At 44.2% G+C, this 25,464-nt stretch overlaps 1 protein-coding gene across 1 annotated transcript in view; it reads right to left on the bottom strand.

Annotated features, from left to right (window-relative positions):
* The window catches only part of LOC124615369 (ADAMTS-like protein 4), a 732,241-nt gene extending 713,483 nt beyond the window's left edge, over positions 1–18,758 (bottom strand). Inside the window, exon 1 of the mRNA XM_047143191.1 lies at positions 18,153–18,758. Within this exon, the coding sequence (XP_046999147.1) occupies positions 18,153–18,209 (57 nt within the window). The 5' untranslated portion in view covers positions 18,210–18,758. The remainder of the gene's footprint in view (positions 1–18,152) is intronic.
* Between the last annotated feature and the right edge of the window lie 6,706 nt (positions 18,759–25,464).

Below are 25,464 nucleotides of genomic sequence, written 5' to 3' on the forward strand. Positions count from 1 at the left end.
TCCACCCAAGACAACTCGCTGCGTCCTCACTATCAAAAAGTTCTCAATCCAGTCACAAATCTCACTTGAAACCCCATATGATCGTAATATTGACAATAAGCGTAGGTTTGGTACTGAGTCAAATGCTTTTCGGCAATCAAGATAATCATATTGGCAGTGTATCCCAATCCAAGTGACAATTGTAGACGTCATACTGGTAACTTTGCTCTAGTACTCTGATGGATTGGCTACTCAGTCATAACCAATGACTAATCCCCGCCCGGAGATACTGTGCCCTCCTGACCATCCCATTATGGTGATACTGCTTCTTTACTGACAACGCAATACTCCCCGCCTCCTTTTACACCAGCTGCACGTCACGTCTAGTGTTCAATTCCGCATTACTTAGCGGTTTCCGGATACTTTTGATCAGGTGGTGTACAGTAGTCAAGAAGGCCTGCTACGGTTGATAATGAGGGACAATGACTGTCTGACTCCGGCTTTGCTCATAGTCGTCAGTCTTGGAATGAAATCATCCTGACGCACTGTTAAATAAATGGTTCAAATGGCTCTGAGCACTATGGGACTTAACATCTTAGGTCATCAGTCCCCTAGAACTTAGAACTACTTAAACCTAACTAACCTAAGGACATCACACACATCCATGCCCGAGGCAGGATTCGAACCTGCGACCGTAGCAGTCCCGCGGTTCCGGACTGCAGCGCCTAGATCCGCAAGACCACCGCGGCCGGCCACTGTTAAATAAAGAATGGTTGTAGAATCCTGTGTGAATAGCCGTCAGTGTTTTTCTGTACGCAGCTATTACATTTTGCCATAACCATTTCAACACGTCTGTCTTCCATCCGCCTACCGTATTCAGAATGAGATTTTTCACTCTGCAGCGGAGTGTGCGCTGATATGAAACTTCCTGGCAGAACTCGGCACCCTTGCCTTTCGCGGGCAAATGCTGTACCATCTGAGCTACCCGAGCACGACTCACGCCCCGTCCTCACATCTTTACTTCCGCCAGTCTCCTACTCTCCAAACTTCGTCCTTTCTTTTAGGAGTACTAGTTCTGCAGGGTTCGCAGGAGAGCTTTTGTGATGTTTGGAAAATAGGAGACGTACTAGCGGAAGTAAAACTGTGAGGACGTGGCGTGAGTCGTGTTTGGGTAGCTCAGATGGTAGAGCACTTGCCCGCGAAAGGCAAGGTCCCGAGTTCGAGTCTCGGTCCGGCACACAGTTTTAATCAGCCGGGAGGTTTCATCGTCTACCTTATTGCTGACTTTCCTTGACTGCCACGTTTCATATCCCTTCTTAAAATCACCTCTACTGACTTACTCGACATGACGTGGGCCAGATGTTATCTTGCAGTCTGATAATACCAAGGTCTTTTTCTTTGTTGTAGACGTGTTCTCACATTTATTCTCATTTAGAGAAGTCTGTCATACATCACTCCAGCGGGAAACTGAATCGAAGTATTTCCGTGCTTCCTTACGATCGTCTAACGACGATGTTTCCCTGCAGAGAACAGCATCATCAGTGAATAATCTTAGAGCGCGACTAAACCATCTTCTACCCCGATCATCAGCGATATATCACGCAGCACCTGCAATCAGCAGTCAGTCATACCTTACATGTACAGTTTTACCAGCTCAGACGTGCAACCTAAAGAAGGGGGGCACATTAGGAAAGATTCCAGAGGCTTTAAGCGATACGGAAATTAAATTGCACTGTCCAATTTTCCGTTAACGTCCCAGAGTCCAGAGTAGGATACGTCTGCTGCTCTCTCGAAGGTTCAGTTCTGGAAAGCAGTGAGGGAGGACCTCGGCTACACCCTCGAGATTTCGGGTTTCGGCGGTGGCGGTGGGCAGTGCACGAGACGACGGATTGCCCGGGACGGTGAAGGGGACACTAATAAGGGGGCCCGGCGTCTCGGTTTCCCTGCGGTGGCGCGGCCCTCACGGCGGGAGCTGTCCCGTCACAGGTCAGTTTACAGCGCGTAAAGGAGGACTAACGGCTCTGCCGCGGCTGACGCATCCGTGGGAAATAGTGGGCCGTCAGTCGCGGGAATTACCCGTCGCTCCTGCTGCCTCTGTAGCTCCTCCCTGAGCTTCTGGCGTCTTTCTCTGCGGTCAATAGCCTTAATTAAACACAACGAACACTGGGGTCTTGGAGCAAGGAGAATACTCCCATAAACACTTCTGTATACGGTTAATATTCGTCTTGTTTACTCCTCCTTAATCAGCATATATCTGCTTCCTGTCTCCCTAACTTCTTTTGTAGCTCCCCCCTTTTTTCCACTTTCTCTCTCTCTCTCTCTCTCTCTCTCTCTCTCTCTCTCTCACACACACACACACACACACACACACACACACACACAAGTACAAGCACAAGCACGCACTCCAAGCTCAAACACATGCACACACATGTGCCCGTTCGCGCGCATACATACAAACACAAACACCGGCAGACTCTAAGCGGCAGATGTGGAATTGGGGCCCATGCAGTCAAGTGAAAGAGCCTGAAACGTCCTCGACATTCTCATGTTGACTAAATTCTACTGTTCGGGTGGTTACACTACTGGCCATTAAAATTGCTACACCACGAAGATGACCTACAGACGCGAAATTTAACCTACAGGAAGAAGACGCTGTGATATGCAAATGATTAGCTTTTCAGAGCATTCACACAAGGTAGGCGCCGGTGGCGACACCTACAACGTGTTGACATGAGGAAAGTTTGCAGCCGATTTCTCATACACAAACAGCAGTTGACAGGCGTTGCCTGGTGAAACGGTGTTGTGATGCCTCGTGTAAGGAGGAGAAATGCGTACAATTACGTTTCCGACTTTGATGAAAGTCTGATTATAGCCTATCGCGATTGCGGTTTATCGTATCGCGACATTGCTGCTCCCGTTGGTCGAGATCCCATAACTGTTAGCAGAATATGCAATCATTGGGCTCAGGAGGGTAATACGGAACGCCGTGCTGGATCCCAATGGCCTCGTATCACTAGCAGTCGAGATGACATACGCATGGCCGTAACGGATCGCGCAGCCACGTCTCGATCCCTCAGGCAACAAATGGGGACGTTTGCAAGACAACAACCATCTGCACGAACAGTTCGAGGAAATTTGCAGCAGCATAGACTATCAGCTCGGAGAACATGGCTGCGGTTACCCTTGACGCTGCATCACAGACAGGAGCGCCTGCGATGGTGTACTCAACGACGAACCTGTGTGCACGAATGGCAAAACGTCATTTTTTCGGATGAATCTAGGTTCTGTTTACAGCATCATGATGGTCGCATCCGTGTTTGGCGACATCGCGGTGAAGGCACATTGGAAACGTGTATTCGTCATCGCCATACTGGCGTATCACCCGGTGTGATGGTTTGGGGTGCCATTGGTTACACGTCTCGGTCACCTCTTGTTCGCATTGACGGCACTCTGAACAGTGGACGTCACATTTCAGCTGTGTTACGACCCGTGGGTCTACCCTTCACTCTATCCCTGCGAAACCCTACATTTCAACAGGATAATGCACGGCCGAATGTTGCAGGTCCCGTACAGGCCTTTCTGGATACAGAAAATGTTCGACTGCTGTCCTGGCGAGCACATTCTCCAGATCTCTCACCAACTGGAAACGTCTGGTCAATGGTGGGCGAGCAACTGGCTCGTCACAATACGCCAGTCACTGTTCTTGATGAACTGTGGTATCGTGTTCAAACTGCATGGGCAGCTGTATCTGTACATGCCATCCAAGCTCTGTTTGACTCAATGCGCAGGCGTATCAAGGTCGTCATTACGGCCAGGCGTGGTTGTTCTGGGTACTGATTTCTGAGGATGTATGTACCCAAATTGCATGAAAATGTAATCACATGTCAGTTCTAGTATAATATATTTGTCCAATGAATACCCTTTCATCATCTGCATTTCTTCTTGGTGTAGCAATTTTAATGGCCAGTAGTGTGTGTCCTCACGAGCTGTCACCTAACTAGAGGCGGACGATAGCGATACAGCACGCTACAAAACCCTAGGACGACGCTGTAAATATCGCTGAGAATCTGTGGTCGTAAAGACAAGGTGTGGAGCCTGCCGACCAGCCCACGGCTGTGTGCGTCCGCCCCGCTCGGTAGCTGCCCGGTGTCTGCCCCACGGCGGCAGCCTTGGACCTCCCGCTGCGTGGAGATCGCGTGGCGGCCAGACCGCAGTAACCCTGCCCTGCCCTGGTCCGCCTGCTCTGCTCGGGACGATTTCTGAGCGCCGCGGCGGCCGCTATCCACTGCCTCACGGCTCTCCGGGGAGACCTGCTGAGTCACATTTAATCGAGTATGGCCGGAAACCCGAGGTAACAGCGTCCCTGTAGTCTATGACATCCACCAGATCTGCCGACTTTCTCTTCTACAACGTTGCCACGGAGAAGTTATCCACAAAGCCTTTGACACACACACACACACACACACACACACACACACACACACACACACGGTAGCGCATCGACCAACCATATCTGCATGATCAACACCGGTCCTGGTAGTGCAGGGAGTGCTGAATGAAATATTGCTACAAAAAAAATGGTTCAAATGGCTCTGAGAACTATGGGACTTAACTGCTGAGGTCATCAGTCCCCTAGAACTTAGAACTACTTAAACCTAACTAACCTAAGGACATCACTCACATCCACGGCCGAGGCAGGATTCGAACCTGCGACAGTAGCGGTCGCGCGATTCCAGACTGTAGCGCCTAGAATCGCTCGGCCATTGCTACACTTTGGGTTCCAAATTCGTATAGTTACTTCTTAGACAGTTATTTACTCATGGTAGTGGTATACGGAGGAATGGAAAAATTGAGGAAATGATAGATGATGGTTTGATTTAAGAAAAGTAAAGGCACCAGAGAGGCAGTTCTGACATTGTGCTTGATAATGGTTAAACGTCCACTTTGAACAATTATACATGACTGTTCTTAAACTGACACAAAATATTTTTATCGCAACGCAATCTGACTTTCAAAAATCCCTACAAAAGAATGGCCCTGACTAACATTAACCTATACCTTGCACAAATCACCTACCTCACCAAAAACCTTCGTTACTCGAACTACTGCAATACAGCGAGCGCCACTACTGCCAGCTAAATAAAAGATTCAAACTACTGAAGGCACTAGCTACTGATAAGCATAGTTAGCAAATGAAAGATTTTGATAGAGAACAAACAATGTATTTACCTTAATAGTGTTCAAAAGTCATAATATATATAGCAGTTCATGACATCCAGTTTTACAAATATCAAAACTCTGCCATTTCTCTCACCACATCCACCACTGCTGGCAGTTCGCCTCCAACTGCGCAACGCTACGCGCTGTTAACATCCAGCTGCCCAACACTACAATGGCCAACAACAATGCAAACCAGCCACAGACTGCACACAGCACAGCCAGTGATTTTCATACAGAGCGCTACGTGGCGTTACCAATATAAAAACCTAAACAGCCTACTTACAATGGAAGCGAGACATGACAATAATCAAAGCCTGTCCGGAACTATACCATACATTTATATTTTTTTAAGATGATTCTAACTTACTGTTACGTCTCTGTTGCACGTTTTTAACTAGATCACATGTTTCGATCACTCTCGATCATCTTCAGATGTAATTAGTTGCGTCAGCATCCCCTCTTGTTTACTCAGAAACACATATCAGAATTGATCCAAAGTTATCGAAACAGGTAGTCTGACTAAAAATGTAGACTACAGCTGAGACGTAACAATAAATATGCATTGTCTTAAATATCTATACAGTTGCTGAATCTCCCACGACGGGATGTCCACTACAGAGATTTTTATTGATCATCTGGAAAAGAGAATATCCACTAATGCGTAGCACCACGTCGATAAAATCCTCTATTTAGGCATTGCGAGGACGATACGCTGCTTTTGATAGATGGAGGGGAAAGGAAGGTTATCGAAATTGTAAATTAATCTAATATTTTGCAGGATAAGATTCAGCTCATCGTCGAACAAGAAAAATATGATAAACTGCAATTCATTGAGATAAGTATCAGGAAATAAGATGGTGGACATACCTTCAAAGCGAACAGGAAGCTGAAGAAACAGATCTTTTGATACTCTCGAACGGACTTTAAAAAAGTAAGTTATGTATTATTATGACAGGCCAAGTGAATTTTATTAAATCTTATTGTACGGTAACGGATACCGTGAAAACATAGTCGATAAATTAATACGTAAGATACTGCACACGAAGCCACGTGGGAATACCAAGCTGAGTTTTACGAGAGTGCGATTCCATATTTCAGTAATTTACCTTATAAAGTAGCTAACTTTTTTAAGCCGCTTTAAATTGAAGCCGCCTTTGAAAACAAGAACACACTACGATTGAAACTAAGAAATAATTTAAGACAAGAGGTTAATACATGTGATACAGCTGGTATCTTCAAAAGTCAGCAGCGTAACAGATCTAATGCGAACTACATCGCTTAGAGTGGTAGATCGTTCAAGTTGAGGTACAAGCAATAAAAGGACGGACACTTTTCACATGACTGATTTCATTTTGTACCCCGAGGGAGGGTAAGGGTAGAAAACTGGATCTACCACAACAGTTTGAGAATAAGACACATAGCAAGAAAAATGAAAATACATTAAAAAATGGTTCAAATGGCTCTAAGCACTAAGAGAGGTCATTAGTCCCCTAGAACTTAGAACTACTTAAACCTGACTAACCTAAGGACATCGCACACATCCATGCCCGAGGCAGGATTCTAACCTGCGACCGTAGCAGTCGCGTAGTTCCGGACTGAAGCGCCTAGAATCGCTCGACCACAGCGGCCGGCAAAAAAATACATTACCTGAACATATTATAGCAGACGAAAACAGCAGTTTTAAAAATTTTGTACTTGTGTTATAATATGTCCCTGGTTAGGTACATTAATTACAGTAAAACTGTTGACATTCTGTGGGTGGCGAGATTCGAAATCCCGAGAATCTCCGTAGGGGAATGCATTATCTTTCATCATTGCTAGTTCTTTGATTTCTTGTTTACGGTCACGACGTGTTTACTTGCGCTAGTTATGTGTCCGTAGGCCGGGTGTGTGGGAATAGCTGTTGCTGTGACGCTACCTGTACTCACAGACTATATGCGCCGATTCATTTTAATTTATTTTATCGGCTGGACAAATGATGCTGAAGCACACTTACGAAGACGTGGTTAAAAACACCCAAATGATACCTGAACGAATTGTCCCTCAGAAGGTGAGTCGTGCAGATTTGAAACTTACTGACAGAGCAAAACTGTGAGCTGAACTGGCAATCGAACATGTGACCTTTGTCTTTCGCGGGGAAGAAGTCTACAGACTTGGCTATCCAAGCAGAGCTAATGATTTGCCCTCACAGCTTTACTTACGCCAGTACCTCATTTCTTACCTTCCAAACTCCACAGGTGTCCCCCTGCATACCTTGTCGGTTTAGCACTTCTAAAAGAAAGGACAAAGTAGAGACGTAGGGGACTGATTGAAGTATGCTGCAGCTGAGTGTGCGCTGAGGTGAGAAGGGCATGATACCTAGCCAAGTTCTTAGTTTCGAGTCCCAGCCCTGTACTCAGTTTTAATCTGTTACATTATTTATTGAATACCTGTTGTAAGTCTTAATTTACTCTTAAAAACTGAACGAATGTATGCTACATCCAAATCTCTTTATCACGAAGCAGCCAAGGTTACCTACCTGCATCGTCTGAGTCTCATCTAAAGCGAGCTTCTGCGTCAGTAAGTTAATCCAAAATCGGTCAAGTAGCGTTGCATACTCTGCTTCTGCTTTACTTCCTATTTATTCGATGTTACATTTCTTTCTTTTCCTGTTCCATACTGTTGAATGAAGTGTCGTGTGCTTTCAATTACTGCACGAGAGTAAATGCCCATGTCCCCCTCCACCCCCCCCCCCCCCCCTCCGCACCCTATCCTTCACCACTTCACCAGTAGTGCACTCCAATAAATGGAGCAAATTGCTGCCACGCTCACTAATGAGAACTTTGGGGGTAATATAATATAGTTTTCTCGGTTTTAGCACAGGTGCTAAAGATCGCTTCCGCGACCTGAAATGGGCGGAATTGTGTACTGTGCGATAGTTCGTGAAGTAAAAAAGTCTGGTACTATCAAAACTAAAACATTGTATGTAACATTGTCGTCGTAGTACATTATTGAAATGCGCAACAACATCGAGAGGTGCTGGAGTCTAGGGGTGAGCATGTGCCAAGTGACACAGGGAACAGCGTACCGTTGTGCACGGTCCGTTTGCCTCGTCTCTCCTAGTCGCGGTGGCCGCTGGCGGGCGCTTCCCTGCTCTCGTCTCCGTTCTGTTCTGTTCTGTTCTCCAGGAAGTCCTGATACCGGAGGAATGCATCTGGCGGCGGCCGGACATGTGGCTTGTATTACGGCCGCAGAAGCCGCGCGTGCGCCGAGCTGACGTTGTTGGACGCCCGCGTGGTGGGTTGCCTAGCAGCCAGGCGCTGGGAACCAAGTGCTGCGCTGTTTACTCTAACAACAATACGTTTAGGCGGCGTTTCCGCGTCTCTATCGCTGTCGGCAGCGAGATACAGAGAGACCCTTACGCACCATCTGCTGCAAGTTTCGCTTACGTGGTTAGCCTTATGCAGTCTGTGGTAGGACCTTCCGTTGTTACTCATTCTACCGAGGGTAATTTTTTTATTGTATTAGGCAGCCGAGGTACTGAAACAAGTGAAAAACGGGAAATCTGCACAGCCTGATGAAATCAGCTTAGAACTCCTTATATGTGGAGGACTGAAGTGACAACTGGGCACTTACACTTCTAAGACGAATTCTGGAAGACAGCTCAGATGAAACACCTATACCAAGAAACAAGGAAGAACTAGAGGGGAATAAACTTACTAAGTACTTCTTACAAACTCTTCACCAGCTTTATAAACAATTATTAACAGTAAGTCTTGACGATGCCGCTCTGGGTTGATTAAATTAGGAGATATTTTAAAGCGACGTGAATACGATCAGCACTGACAGAAATCGATAACCTGGGGACATTTTTGTGATTATAGACTGGAATAAACGAAACAAATTATATTAACTGTTAAACGGGAAATACAGCTGACGTCGTCCTAATGGAGGAACAAAATGGCTTTAATTTGGAAGTTTGTGGTAAGGTCTTATGCGACCAAACTGCTGAGGTCATCGGTCCCTAAGCTTACACACTACTTCACCTAACTTAAACTAACTTACGCCAAGGACGACACACACACGTATGCCCGAGGGAGGACTCGAACCTCCGACGGGGGAAGTCGCGCAGACCGAGACAATGCGCCCTAGCCCGCTCGCCTACCCCGCGTGGCTTTAGAGACGATCTTGTAGTGACAATGTCACTATTGCATTACAGTTAACAGAAAAAGGACAAGAATACACTACTTGCAACACACATCGCGTGCGTAGATTATTAGAAAGCTTTAGATAAAGCGAACAAAGGGAAGATTTAGTAAACATGGAGAAACGAGGATATGCGAGACATTTAAACTGTATCAGGACACAGAAATTTTAACAAATACAGAGAAAGAGAAGACACAATGAAAAAATATCGAGAAGGAAGAATGATAAGAGTGTAGCCTTTCACCTGTTACGTTCTTTATAGACTTACGCGACATTGCTAGTGAAACCAAGGTGTCAGATTAATAGCAGGTCCCGCACAAAAAACATTCGGCTGGTTCTCATGACCAAATAATGATCCAACATACATAAAACGACAAATAGTTCGCAATATTTCGCTTAAAATCAGATTGCTCAGAACTACCATGCAAAAATTACTTATTTAGTTATCCAGCGGTCGTCGGATCTGCAGACTAAGTGCTGCATCAACAATCAGTCTTCACTACGTTTTGTCTGTTGCTGTTTCCTCCCAACAGAATACATTCAGAGCGTCCGCATCTTTCCTTACGTTGTTTTCCCATCTGTTTCATATGGTTCAAATGGCTCTGAGCACTACGGGACTTAACATCTGAAGTCATCAGTCCCCTAGAACATAGAACTACTTAAACCTATCTAACCTAAAGACATCACACACATCCATGATCGGGGCAGGATTCTAAACTGCAACCGTAGCAGTCGCGCGTGTCCGGACTGAAGCGCCTAGAACCGCTCGGCCACCGCGGGCGGCTCCCATCTGTTTCCTTGCTTACTCAAGGGTCATTTTGTTGTAATGTGGGCAATGAAAGCTTACCTAGGAAGTCGGGTCTCTTGAATACGAATTACGTGACCTACCCAAAAGAGTCGTCCGTTCTTTTGATCTTGCAAACCGTTGCACTGGTCAAGATCTCATAAATTACGTTATTAGTCTTGCTCTTCACGTATCACCGTCTCTCGCCGGACCTCAGAGTCTTTTCGTCGCCTTTCTTTCAAATGTTAGAAGCTTTTGCGTCTCCCTTTCAGCCAGTGTTCAGATTTCTGAACTGAAAAGGAAAATGGGGAGTGTAACGGCATTATCATCTCCATTTTTGTAGAATTTGATACGGCTTTACGTTTGAACGTGTCTCTGAGAGCATACGGACATATAGACCCATCTGAAATTATTCCGTTTTACATTTATGAATACTTGCTTACAACCATTCTACCAACTTCGCAGTTGCTTTAAGTGATCAACAAACTTGAACTTGTCTCCTTTAACTGTGCAGTGCTCTTGCGCATATTTAGTTCTGCCTACTTGCATTGCCTTTTTTTATGAATAGTCCTGTTTTCCTTGCTGCTATGGCAATCCTTCCATACATCCCCCCAAGATCTTGCTCATTCTCGCTCAGTAACACTATATCGTCTCCATGAAAAAAATATCGTAAACCTGCCATCTTCCATTGGTAGCCCATTACACGCTTCCACTTTGCTCTCTCTCTTACGACTTTCTCCAGGGTGCAATTAAATAGTATGGATGACAGTGCATCTCAGTGTCTTAATCCAGTTCCTATGGAGAAAGGCTGTAAGCATGATCCTCTATTTCTTACGATCGCTTTCGATTCGCTCATACACATTCTAATCATTTCAATTATCTTGTTTGGGGTTCGGAACTCCAGGATTTTATAGAAGCTGCCTTGATCAATACTTCCGCAAGCTCTTTGAACATCTGTGAACAGTATCTGGATTTTTGTATCTGTTTCCCATTAATCCAAAAATTTCAGTAAAAGAAACTTTCACTTGCCAGTGTCCCCCAAAATAGTACAAGATGAAAAATCAATAAATCAAGTATCACATTTTCAGCTCTTAGGTTACGATATTGGTAATGAAAATACGTCACTAATAAATAAATTTCAGATTATGTGTGACACAATAAAAGAAAACTCGATGGCAAGGAGGATACACAGTAACAGCTAACGCAATTGTAATATACGGAAGTGAACTGCTGGCCGTTGTGCAGAGTGGTTCTAGGTGCTTCAGTGCGGAACCACGCTGCTGCTACGGTCGCGGGTTCGAATCCTGCCTCGGGCATGGATGTGTGTTAGGTTTAAATAGTTCTAAGTCTAGGGGACTGAAGTCCCATAGTGCTCAGAGCCATTTGAATCATTTTTGGAAGTGAATTTTGTGCACTAACTATGGAAAACGGAACGAGAATACAGTCAGGTGTACTGAAATTTTTAAGGTAAGCTTACTTGTACTGAAGCCTTCACTCAACCGCCTCGTTTTGACATAGTGCTGATGTACAGTTTAACGTGGAGGGCTGATTGCGATATATGTTTACATACAGAGAAAATTATCTATGGTTAAAAGCGCATGATCAACCAAAATTAATAGCCAGGACCCATCAAAGGTAGAATTTTTACCTATGGACTCCTAAGGTAAAATTTTCCTCCTAATGGAACAACCCACATGTCAGAACGATAAACGAAAAAATCTTACGACACACGATGCAAACCTGATGCTCTCTATGTGCAGTGAGAGGTAAGAGTAAGTGCTCAGGAACGCGAGATCACAGCCACTGACTAGCAGACTCGTAGATCATGGTTTTAGGTTGAGTCAGTAACATTACGCTATGCATTTATACGTATAAGTACTGGAACAGTACTTTGTGAATAACGAGACGAATTAGTGGAGTTGAATTTGTAGTAAGACGAAAGAAAATGATTACGCTTCTAAACGAATGAATGATGGTCACAGTTAAAGTAATTACACAAGATACAGAAAAAACTTCGTACTATAAGTATGACGCCATTTTAGCGTCTAATCTTGAAATATTGTTGCCAATCATGTCAATTACATTATTCCCAGCTATATACCGAAGTCCAAATAAAGTCAAAATTTTTGATACTACGTTTCGCTTTCAAGCCGTGTAGACCCGTTATCGATCTTAGTTTTATTTTTTAGTTTTGGAACACACATTTAAAGTAAATACTGACTTGGGAGAGATTAAAATATCCTGGGCGGAAAATTAATGAAAACGCCAGATCTAATTTTCCGGAAAAACTCTAGCCAAGATCGCAAACAAAGTACTTACTTAGAAGGCTGATTTCAGTAACTCTATGTTACCGTCTTCAGATCTTCAACTTTGGCGAAGAAAATACAAAATGGTTCAAAGGTCTCTGAGCACTATGCGACTTAACTTCTGAGGTCATCAGTCGCCTAGAACTTAGAACTAATTAAACCTAACTAACCTGAGGACATTACACACATCCATGCCCGAGGCAGGATTCGAACCTGCGACCGCAGCGGTCGCTCGGCTCCAGACTGTAGCGCCTAGAACCACACGGCGAAGAAAATAGAAGACATCATTGTTTTAGTGCAGAGATTTTGAGGATAGTCTGCAAATTTCAGTAAAGCTGAAGATCGGAAGATGCTAACATAGTACTACCTAATACCTAACCTAGTCATCTAAGTAAATACTTTAACAGTGATGTTTGGTGTCTGGAGTTCTTCCGAAGTTCATTATACCACAGTTCCATTCTGGCAGTTTCAGGAATTTATACCAATCTGTTCTGTTAAACGGAAACTTGAATTGCAATATTCTGTTGCCTACAACTTTCAGTTCGGTTTCTCCTAACATCCAGATGTTAGTCAGATACAGTGAGGTAAACAGAAGGCATCATAATTTTAGTACAGACATTTTGAGGATAGCCTTGGAATTTCAGTAATATTAACCTCCGAGTCAAACGTTATAGAATGCAGAGTCAAGAAACATGCGCGACAACGTGAATAATGCAACTAGTAGTTCACATGGCTCTGAGCACTATGGGACTCAACTGCTGAGGTCATTAGTCCCCTAGAACTTAGAACTAGTTAAACCTAACTAACCTAAGGACATCACAAACATCCACGCCCGAGGCAGGATTCGAACCTGCGTCCGTAGCGGTCTTGCGGTTCCAGACTGCAGCGCCTTTAACCGCACGGCCACTTCGGCCGGCGCAACTAGTAGTGTTATATTAAGTGTATAGTTATTTTGTAAATAGACATATTAAACAGGTATGACTCTGACTTAGATTACACCATTATTATTTTACAAGTGCAAAAACCGAGCGAGGTGGCGCAACGGTCAACACCTGGACTCGCATTCTGGAGGATGACGGTTCAAACCCGCGTCCGGCCATCCTGATTTAAGTTTTCCGTGATTTCAAAAAATCGCTTCAAGCAATTTTCGCAATGGTTCCGGTTCCTTCGCTAGTCAGATGGGAACGATGACCTCGCTGTTCGGTCCCCTCCCCCACATCAACCAGGCAACTAACGAAGTGCAAAATTTAATTATTTGTTGCAGAATGCAGAAAATTATTTTAGCGAAGAAAACTGACGTGCTTTAAAATTACTGCGGGTTTTGAGATCACCATTTGGTACATCAGAGCACAGGTGTAAAGTGTCTGGGTACACATACTAATCAGAATTAGTATACAGCGGAATGTACATTGTTGTAAAACTTGCTGACAGATTAAAACTGAACACCTTAATGAGATTCGAAGCCAGAGCCTGTTTTTACGCAAGCAATGCTTTCTCCGACTAAACCATCGCAGGGAAGACTCACGACCCATGCTCTAGGTCTTGAATCGAGCCAGTACTTTCCGAAATCCTGATGGTCTGGTACTTTAAGGCTGTGGGTAAGCCAATTCTTCACGTAACCTTTTCCTTCAGTATTGCTGAACCGGCCAGAATGTGGGAGAACTGTGAAGTTTGAAATGATGGAGGGAGGTACTGGCAAAACTGAAGCTGTAAGCCGGCCGGGCTGGCCGAGCGGCTATAGGCGCTACAGTCTGGAACCGCGCGACCGCTACAGTCGCAGGTTCGAATCCTGCCTTGGGCATGGATGTGTGTGATGTTCTTAGGTTAGTTAGGTTTAAGTAGTTCTAAGTTCTAGGGGACTGATGACCTCAGAAGTTAAGTCCCATAGTTCTCAGAGCCATTTGAACCATTTGAAGCTGTAGACAGGGGCATGAAACGTATCCTCATAGCTTTGTTAGTAGGAGCACTACTTACGAAAAGTAAGGCCGTGGGTTCAAACCTTGGTCTGTGACTCAGTTTCAATATACCAGGAAATTTTATGTTGGTTAGTTTCTTAAAACACTAAGACCCAACGCTGTGTTAAGTTTCACTACCACAGCCGGTTGTGTGTTTCAGCCTACCATCGCAAACTAAATAATGTTTACACATTGTTGACTGGAATGAACTTGCCGTGACGTGACTGCAACCGTTGCGCGGCTATTCTCGCTCTTCAAGGCATTTCCTTCATGACACGAACGAGATACGCGCCCTCGAAAACATTAGCTAACATGCCAGAACAAGTATCCACAGCCAGTCATACATTTCGTGCTGCAGTCATCAAAGTCTGAGAGAAGTAAACGTAAACATTTAGTATTTTACTTGGGTGTTGCTTCGGCGTGAAAAAACTTGATGTACATCGCTAGGTCGTCGCCGCGTCAGCTACTTTCAGACGTCGTGTTGGGTTCATTAGAGACGCATTATTTCCGCCTGGACAGGAAAGGAAACAGAGAGTTCAACAAACCCACGTCAGACAATTCACGTCGAGCCTTTATTACGGAGAGTGTGCCGTAACACAAATCGGGGAAGTCCACAAAAGAAACGAATAACGACTCACGCAATGGTGCTTGTAATTACCACGTTCTCTGGTAACTTTACTGTTACGACAAGTGCAGTTAATGGATTGCGGAAAAGCACAAGCGCCGATTGCACTGAGTAACGTTTAAATCCTCGGTCTGGTAGTACAGTACATGCGTATTTCTTCCAATACAGTTAAGTAGTTTCTTGCACATACTTCGGTGTATTGTAGTTGGACGTTTCTAATACGTGTCGCAGAGAAAACAGCACTTCTCGAACAAAACACAGAATATGACAGCTCTCACAAATAAAAATAACACAATAATACTTGTTGGTTGTGTATTGTTTCTCCTGCTACAAGTCGGGGTGTTGAGTAGTCTGCTATGGAAGGTAGGAGTACTCTTAACCAGCTGCAACTCCGGACTGAGATGACGCATTTTTGACCCAATGTGCAATACATCCAATTACTCGTGTGAGCGTCCTCTGTGACAACGAGATGATTCTGTACTTCCGCTTATATCCAAAATAACACAATTTACAACGTTATATTAAAGTACACGCCGGCAGATTTTCGAGAGGGTCAGATATACTTTTCAAAACACCTCGGAATAGATTTATTTGGTACAGTCCTTCAACTCGGAGGCAGATCACGTATATATACTCTCTTATGATAAAAAACCAACTGTCTGTTACTTCGTTTCATTTTGGTGTGTAAACTAACGCAAACAAAAGCAAGTAACACAGGCTATGATTTATTCGGACGAACCGACTGATATAAGCTGTAAAGAAACATTTTGTACTCTACGATAGCGCCGGTGTAATAGTTTGTTCCGCTTTCTCTTTTCTTTTTTTCTTTTTTTCGTCGTGCAAGGTTCAAATGGCTCTGAGCACTATGGGACTTAACTGCTGAGGTCATCAGTCCCCTAGAACTTAGAGCTACTTAAACCTAACTAGCCTACGGACATCACACACATTCATGCCCGAGGCAGGATTGGAACCTGCGACCGTAGCGGTCGCGCGGTTCCAGACTGTAGCGCCTAGAAACCGCTCGGCCACCCCGGCCGGCCGTCGTGCAAGGACCTGGGACCTGACAAGCAGTATAGTCAGAAGAAGAAACTGATCACTGTATATCTCTAGAATTATCTTCTACATCTCACACGTAAACAGTTTTCTACAGGCCTTAAACACTTTTGTAGAGCTTATTTTTTGAAGATGTCAACAACTGTAGGTATCCTAATGTACCCCAGTACCCTCCGTTAGCCGCCTGTGTGACGGTATTTTACGGAACGATGCGACACTCAAGCGGTTCGCCACTTCCGTTCTCCTACATGCGTCATGATCAAAACCACAAGCCGTACACGATTGTTCAGAAAAACACCTACCACGATCGCGTGTTGCTCACTCGCTGTGTTTACCGAACGACAAAACAGTGTCCTGACGAGCGCGACTGCCACAAGCTTCCATGTCGACGGTCCAAATTTCTACTGTAATACAGACGCAGATGAGCTCCGCCACTGCTTTATTTGGCCTGACGAACCGATGTTTCTATCACATCGTGCTGTATCAGGGGGTTCCCAAACTATCTCTGACGAAACACCCTGTGAATCCTGGTACTCGGTTGGAACGCCTTATGCATCTTAAAGGCTAATAAAACAATTTTTTTTTAAAAAAACGAGAAACTTCCTTCACTTACTGATTACTTCAGTTTTAAATCGAAGTTCATAACAGATAAATCATAACAAATTTTTTTTAAAAATAAGAATAATACGCCTTGTTACTGATAGGTTTTCGTGGAGCTCTCTTATTCACTTCCCGCGGAACACTTTTTTTAAACAGAATACAATTTGAGGAACCGTGGGGTATATAGATTGTAAGAGTTTCCTCCGTCCCTACATTCATCCGATTCCAAAACCGCCGTCAAGGAATAATATGGTGTGGCAACTAAATCGTATCAAAGATAAGAACCATTTCACTTGTCGTCAAGATCTAGACCAGTTATTGGTTATTCCATCAGTATGTAGCATTTGGGGTTTAGTGCCACTCTTGACTTAATTCGTCTGTCTCAAAGTTACTGATAAACTCCTAGTATGAATAGTCTTCTGGATTTATTGCTCAAAGTTTATTTACTTTTCTTTCGTGTCAGAAATTAGAGTTTCCAACGAGACCACTTTTGTATATTTTCAGGTTTCGGTGTTGTAGAAGCTTTCGGTCAGCTGTAAGGCCAGAGTCACTACACAATTTTGAATACAGCGTAGAACAAAGTTAAAAGTCCATGAGAATTGTAATTCACGGCTCTGATGGCCTAAAAGTTGTGGTAATTGTTGCAAGTGAATACAGTTCGAACAACTATAGCCATAAACAGTTGTAACTTTAGCCCCAACTCTTTCACGTGCAACCTGTTAGGTGCATCCCGTTTTCTTCACCAGACGTCTGTTTATGCAATGTTTTGCTAGCGCAACTAGCTGACATTCTCAAAGATTTACCTTCTAGCCAGTCACCAGTTATGGAAAGCGTATTTTTGGCAAGTTATTTGCTCCCACTAGCGAAAGCTTATAAAAACAATCAAATGATCTAAGGGAGTAGAACTCGAGAAGAAATTTAATATGCTTGTCTCTAAAAATAGCCGTGTCTTCGTCTTAATCACTGTGGATCAATATTAGTCGCATCTTGAATGTTAATAAGACTATTGACTTTCAATTTGAGGAACTAAATCGAAATAACAGATGTCTCTGATCTAAATTAGCAACAATAACACAATCCGCTGACAGCCAGTAGACACACAGTATAATGAAATGTAAACGACTGTAAGAAAAGGGACGATGCCTGTCAGGACCTACTCCTTCTGCAGCGACCTTCCAACCTTCCAGAAACATCAGGTGGGCCCTAAACGTCCGAGATAGAAATCGCCCTCTAAATCGCCCTGTCTCTGGGTGCTAACCACATGTCAACATTGTTGGGGTAGTCAGAGTGGAAAATGTGCTCACTCACTCAACAGATATAAGGCAGGGAGAGGCCAGGTAAAAAGGAATGTTGTAAATGCCATTGTAAATAGGAAAAATTTAAATTTCTAAACTGGCCTCCTTGATACATATTCAAGCAGCGCGCGCGCGTACTTGCTCACTCACCACTGCGGAGATGACGAGAATTACAATCTGGAGCCCCGCTGTGACGGACAGCATCATCGCGTGGCCCTTTTTCTTCCTCTGCGGGCAGCCGGCGAACCTCGCGCCGGGTCGTAGGTAGTGGAAGGAGGGTGAGAGCGCACGCGATCACCGGCGGGCACTTCCCCGGAGCGGCGCTGTGGAATTTACTTCCCGACCCTGCCTACTCCAGCGGCGAGTGAACAATCGGGGTGACTGAGGGCTCGAACGGAATGCAAATCCTCGCCTCGATCCTCTCGGGCCGGAGGAAAAGTTAAATCTGATATAGTCGTCGTGCCAGGGGAAGAAAAAAGTATTCGGAGAATGAGTCTTTTATTCTGCACACGAAGGAAAATTAATAAGTTAATTTGATTTTTGCGTAACTGGAGAAAAGGTATTGGAAATTATGAAAAAGATCGGCTGTGGTCTGCAGGCAGAAAGTGCTGATGGACGAGGGTGTGCAACTGGCGAGCGCCGGTGCTGCAGTTGGGCCCGCTCTCGCGCGCGCGTCTCGGGTACTGAAGCCGGCTTGGTAGCTCCGCTGCTGGTGGCTACTTGTCGCGGTGGCGTGCGGAACACGTGTGATGGACCGCGGCCGCTGCCGCCGCAGCCAGCTTCGCGGACCGGCGCATGCGCAGTGGACGGCCGCGCGCCGCCAGAGCGGTTGCCGTTTGCGCATGCGCCGATGCCCGCTCTGTCGTCCGTCTCGCGCTGTGCTCGCGGCGGTGACCCCGAGAAGAGGTGCTGTGCCGACCATCATAACCTAGGGCACGCCGATCGCGGACAAGTCGCCGGAGCGTAGCAGGACTGCTCTACTGCAAGCACCCTGTTGTCATCCGTCATCATCATCATCATCACTACCACCACCACCACCACCACCATCACTTTCTTCTTGTTCTTCTTGTTTTTTTTCCCACAACATAGCCTTGCGTAAGAAGGGACAGATTATACGGCTTTCCCTACATACCGGATGATCAAAAAGTCAGTATAAATTTGAAAACTTAATAAACCACGGAATAATGTAGATAGAGACGTAAAAAATGACACACATGCTTGGAATGACATGGGTTTTTATTAGAACAAAAAAAAGTTCACAAATTGTCCGACAGATGGCGTTGGACAGCAAAATGTCAGTGACTGTGCATGACAATCGTGTATAAAAGAAGCTGTAATGAGAGAGAAAATCAGATGCGCCAGCAGTCGCAGCATGTTGACGTTACCTGAAAAGGCGCTTTTAGTGAAGCTGTATTATCAGAATGGGGAATGTGCTAGTTCAGCGTTACGATCCTATCACCATAGAGGGGGGGATTCGAACTTGTAAAGGTCCGTTGACAAACGCAGCTGTGGCGAAAATGATTTGGAAGTTCGAAGCCACGGGTTGTTTAGACGATAGACCCCGTTGAGACGACCGAGCACAAGGCGTTATGCTGCTGAGACAGTTCAGGAAGAAATGGAGACTGCGCGGGGAAGTCAGCGCTCGTGCAGTCGCACGTCGCACCGGCATTCCATACAGTACTGTTTGGTTGGCACTTAGACGTACCCTCCGATACTATCCGTACAAAATCCATGGGCATCATGAACTGTTACCTAGCGATTTAGTGAAGCGGAGGGAATTTGCGTTGTGGGCGTTTCAAAAGATGGCGGAAGATGACGATTGGTTGAGTAACGTGTTGTGGACCGACGAAGCTCATTTCAAGCTCCGAGGGTCTGTCAACGCCCACAACTGCAGGATTTGGGCTACCGAAAATCTTAGAACTGTCGTGGAAACTCCATTGTACGACGAGAAAGTCACGGTTTGGGTTGGATTTACCTACCGTTATCGGGCCATTTTTCTTCGAGGAAACGCATCATTCTGGTGTTGTAACTGCTACCGTGACGGGTGAGAGGTACGCCCATATGTTACAGAATCGCATCATCCTCAGACTGGCTGATAAACACCTGCTAGACGCGTGAAAGATCTCTTGTGCGCGTCGTTAGGTGGTGATCGTGTGCTCAGCCGCCACTTTCGTCATGCTTGGCCTCCCAGGTCCCCAGACCTCAGTCCGTGCGATTATTGGCTTTGGGGTTACCTCAAGTCGCAATTGTATCGTCATCGACCGACATCTCTAGGGATGCTGAAAGACAACATCCGACGCCAATGCCTCACCATAACTCCGGACATGCTTTACAGTGCTGTTCACATTACTCCTCGACTACAGCTATTGTTGAGGGATGATGGTGGACATATTGAGCATTTCCTGTAAAGAACATCATCTTTGCTTTGTCTTACTTTGTTATGCTAATTATTGCTATTCTGATCAGATGAAGTGCCATCTGTCGGACATTTTTTGAAATGTTGTATATTTTTGGTTCTAATAAAACCCAATGTGTGTCAATTTGTACCTCTCTATCTACATTATTCGGTGATTTATTCGGTTTTCAAATTTATACTGACATTTTGGTCACCCGGTACATCTCTACTCGGCAAGCCGCTTTCTTCTTCTTGTTCGTTGGCCGCTGTGGCCGAGCGGTTCTGGGCACTTCAATCCGGAACAGCGCTGCTGCTACGGTCGCAGGTTCGAATCCTGCCTCGGGCATGGATGTGTGTGATCTCCTTAGGTTAGTTTAAGTAGTTCTATGTCTAGGGGACTGGTGACGACAGATGTGAAGTCTCATAGTGCTCAGAGCCATTGAATCTTCTTGTTCTTCTTCAATCTTCTAAACCGGCGTAGGAAGGGACAGATTACGCAGGTTTCACTACCTACATTACTGCGCGGGAAGCCACCTTGTGGTTTGTAGTGGAGGCTACTTCTGGACCCACTAACGTTTCTCCTAATCCCTATTCGAATCGATCGCGAATGCTGCGTCGCGAAAATGACTGCCAGGCAACATACGAACGAGGTCTAATAGTCGTCGTCGGAATTTCGCGACGCATATTTGGCTGGAATTAAATGTTTGCCTGGCTCTACCTGAAACATACCCTACCCGAATTTAAAATGTTAATCATTCCGTGAAGTGCCACATCTCTCCAGCAGCGCCATGCATTGGAGGGCCATGAGCTACCACCGACATAAGGATCCCATGCCGGAATACGCCTCGTCCTTGTTCTCACCATATATCTTCTTCCTGAAATGTGTGTTATATGCATTTTATTTCGGAATTTCTGCCTCCGAAAGCTGTAAAATATTTGCTTTCCAATTCTTTAGCTTCTGTACAGCTACTTCTCTGATCAAAATTGAGCGAGGTTCTCAAGAGAGATGAAAGAATTTTTGTATTCTCTCAGCATATTAGATGAAGAAAGAAAATCCAAGATAAGTAGTTCCTACACAAGGCAAAAGGTCTTCCTGAAACTAATGTTCACCTTGAGACAAGAAAAAGATTCGTGGAAAAGTCCATTTTGGAAGCCAGGCTATGTATGAGATCAAAACGTGGAGAAGACAGGAATGGATCGGAAGTAGTCTAAATGTGATGTTACAGGAGATTGGAATGTGTCAGAATAATTCTAGTAAGGCCACTGTCCCAACTTTAATTTTTGCCGTTTGAAACAACCAAACTAATTACTATGACTTATCTGGCAGGTGCTGGAATATAAACGCTAGTTATCCCGCGAAAAGGCGCTTCCACTGTTTCAAGAACCATTATTGAGTGAAGAATCTAGAAATATACTTCAGCCCACTACGTAACGCTCCCATATGTACCGCGTAGAAAAGACTAGACTGATTATAACGCGCACAGCAGAATTAAAAGCTATTATAAATACGCTTGTAGGCAATGTGAATTCAGCTACAACAGAATACGAATCCTGTTTTTTATCACTGTGTCACATGGCTCGTGACTTGCGTAAACGCAAAACAACACAACACAAAATACACACATACACACACACACACACACACACACACTGAGTCGCAGCAGCAAAATTAGTGATCTTTGCACGTATGATGTCATATACCACTCGCAGTCATTAATCGTAATTTACAAAAAATAGGTTTAAGTTACAACCCAATGCTTCATTTTTAAATTTTATCTTTTCGTCAGTTAAATTCAATGTCTCTTTTGTCGTCTTTGTTGTCTATTCACCTATTTGACCCTCTCCTGCCTTCACTATTTCATCTTTTAAAGTTACCCATTCGTCTTCTACTGGATTCCCGTCCCAGGTTATAGTCACCTGTTGCCTCTGAAACTGTCAGCTGCTCTCATTCTTTCAAAATTCCAGGTCCCATATTCTTAATTCCCTATTTTTTCTAAATTTTCAGTTTATATCTACAGTCCAGAGTCAAGATCTGTCCCTGGAAATGTATTACAATTTAAAGGCTGGTTCCTAAATCTCTGTTTAACCATTACATAATCAATCTCAAACCTTCCCGTGTCCCCAAGTCTCTTCTACGTACACAAACTTCCTTTATGATTTTTAGACAAAGTGTTAGCGCTGATTAAATTGTGCCCTGTATAAAATTCTATCAGGCGCCTTCCTCCTTAATTCTTTTCCCCTTTTCCATATTCACCTACCATTTTTTCTTCTCTTCCATTTCCTACTGCCGGATTCCAGCCTTCATCACAAATAAATTTTCGTCTCCTTTAACCATCCGAGTAATTTCTTATTTGACTTTGTATTTATAACTTTGTATTAGTCTGACCAGAAGTCCTGTTCCTCCTGCCACTGCACTTCACTATTACCAACTACATCTATCTCTCCATTTCCCTTTTTTAAATTTTCTAATCTACCTGCCCGATTAAGGAATCTAACTTTCCACGCTCCGACGTAGATCGCCAGTTTGGTTTCTGCTGACGACAACATCCTCCTGAGTAGCCCCGGTCGGAGATCCAAATGGGAGACTATTTTACCCAAGAGGGTGCCGTTACAATTTAACCAGACAGTAGGCCTGCAAGCCCTCGGGAAATATTTCGGCTGTAGTTTCCTCTTGCTTTCAGCCGTTCGCAGTGGTAGCAAAGAAAGGCCGTTTTGGTCAATGTTGCAAGGCCAGATCAGTCCATCATCCAGACTGTTGCCCCTGCAACTACCGAAAAGGCTGCTGCCCCTCTTCAGGAACCACACGGTTATTTGGCTTGCAGCAGATGCTCCTCCGTTGTGTTTGTACCACCGTACGGCTACTTGTATCGCTGAGGCACGCGAGCCCCCTCGCCGATGGCAAGGTCCTGACCAGTTAATTTACAACGTTCTTCGATACCACCAAAGTTTAGCATTTATAGTTAACTGATGGTATGGTGTGTATTTTACATATATTCAGTTTTCATGAGTGGTTAATATCTGACACTTCAGTAACATCATGGGACGAAGAAGACTTGATATCGTCATATTCAATATGCATGTCAAAACTGGTAATACATACTGACCACAAATTTGTCGATTCAGACACATCGGACTCCTTATTAGAAAATCTTAGTTTATATGACTAAATCTATTGTAACACTTTGGTTTCTTTGAGTCGGTGTGCCGGCTAGCCTAGGTGTTGCTTGTAGGTAGTTTCCCGTATCCCACTACGAGAATGCCCGGCTGGTACCCGAGTCCCCCTTCAGTTACACGGTTCGCAAACACATAGAATTCTTTCGCTCACTTTCACATGCATACAACTACATGCGGACAGTTTGGAAACACATTTTCCGTACCGGGGGTATCGGGATGTCAACAGAAAGGACATCCTGCCACCCCTTAAATTAACTATGCCAAATTCGTTAATAACAATGCATACCGTGCGCCGACACGGGACAAAGACACAAGAAAAAGAAGATTTGATCATTTAAGTTCTATTTATTGATGATGTTCAGGTACTCTAGAGGCAAACTGTGCAATGACAATCACATAATGAAGGTGTTGACATACGTGTATTCGTCTTCACTTTCCGAGTCCAATTTGAAAACTTCCTCCAGCGCTGCTGACAATAGCTTTGGTGGTGCGAGATCTTCTTTTCATCTTTCATTTCATTTTTATTTTATTTATTAATATCCTGACGAAGTAGAATACAAGCTGTGGCAGGAACGTATACATTATTCAGTGTACAATTTATGTGAAATTAAAACATTGGTTCTTGTTTCGGAGACTAAATATGACTTCATACTTTGCATGCTTTTTGTAATATTCTTGAGATTTATTAAAAGCTGAATGTAGTGTATCAAAACCAAAAGTCAGCTTGTTCTCTTGCCTGATTAACATCCAAAGATTTTTCTATGTTAATGATAATTGTAGTTGGTATCCTCTTCGTTATGTAGATGAGCGTAATAGATCTATAATCCTTTGTATACAGTCAGTGTTCTTTGTTGTGAAATAAAATAACTACAGTATTGTACGAGCTTTGATAATTGTGTTCCTCTGCCTATGTTCTATAAACTATGTGTGTAGGCTTTCGGCATCTAAACAGAGGAATGGTTACAGGAGTTGTTGAGATATCTATATCATTGTACAAAGAGTATATGAAAGAAGTTTCTACATCTTCTAGCAGCAACCTATCTGGATAAATGTGCCGGGCATTCATGTTTCCTTAGAGGATCGCGGTACATATGCACATACCTATAGGCCTGTATCGCTGACGCATGCTTTTTGTCTACAAGACCTACGGAACACATTTGATGCTCGCGTATTAGGACTTTTCTAGAGACCGATAAACAACATATTTTTCGCAAATAAAGACTTCTTTGAAGTCTACTTCACTCTGTTTTTACACGAGTCTCAGAAAGCAGACATTCAAGTTGATGCCATTTGCCCCGATTTGCGGCAGGCGCAAGATATAGTGCAAGACTGATGAACGAAGTGCTAGTGTACGAATTATCAGACCAGCTCTGTTATTAAACAGAAGAGTTTTCAATAGATATAATGCAGCATGTCATGCTTCAGACGTGAAAGTAACTTAGAAGGTAGCCCAAGGAAATATATGACCATTACTTTTCACAGTACACGGGGCAATTACGTGTTAACGTTAAGCTTTCTGGGATGACGGAGAAGGGTAAACGTATCAACGATCGAGCGGAAAGTTATAAGCGAAAATCGTTCTAATTCCTCTGACAGTGAAATACATGTACCGGTCCTGTTGTTCCTAAGATTTTTAGGGTAGGCAAATTTCAGAGGTGATGGTTAAAAAAATGACTCTGAGCACTATGGGCCTTAACATCTATGGTCATCAGTCCCCTAGAACTTAGAACTACGTAAACCTAACTAACCTAAGGACATCACACAACACCCAGTCATCACGAGGCAGAGAAAATCCCTGACTCCGCCGGGTGCAAATGGTTCAAATGGCTCTGAGCACTATGGGACTTAACAGCTATGGTCATCAGTCCCCTAGAACTTAGAACTACTTAAACC

Source organism: Schistocerca americana, chromosome 5, assembly GCF_021461395.2.
Source record: "Schistocerca americana isolate TAMUIC-IGC-003095 chromosome 5, iqSchAmer2.1, whole genome shotgun sequence".
In the NCBI taxonomy this organism is placed as follows: domain Eukaryota; kingdom Metazoa; phylum Arthropoda; class Insecta; order Orthoptera; family Acrididae; genus Schistocerca; species Schistocerca americana.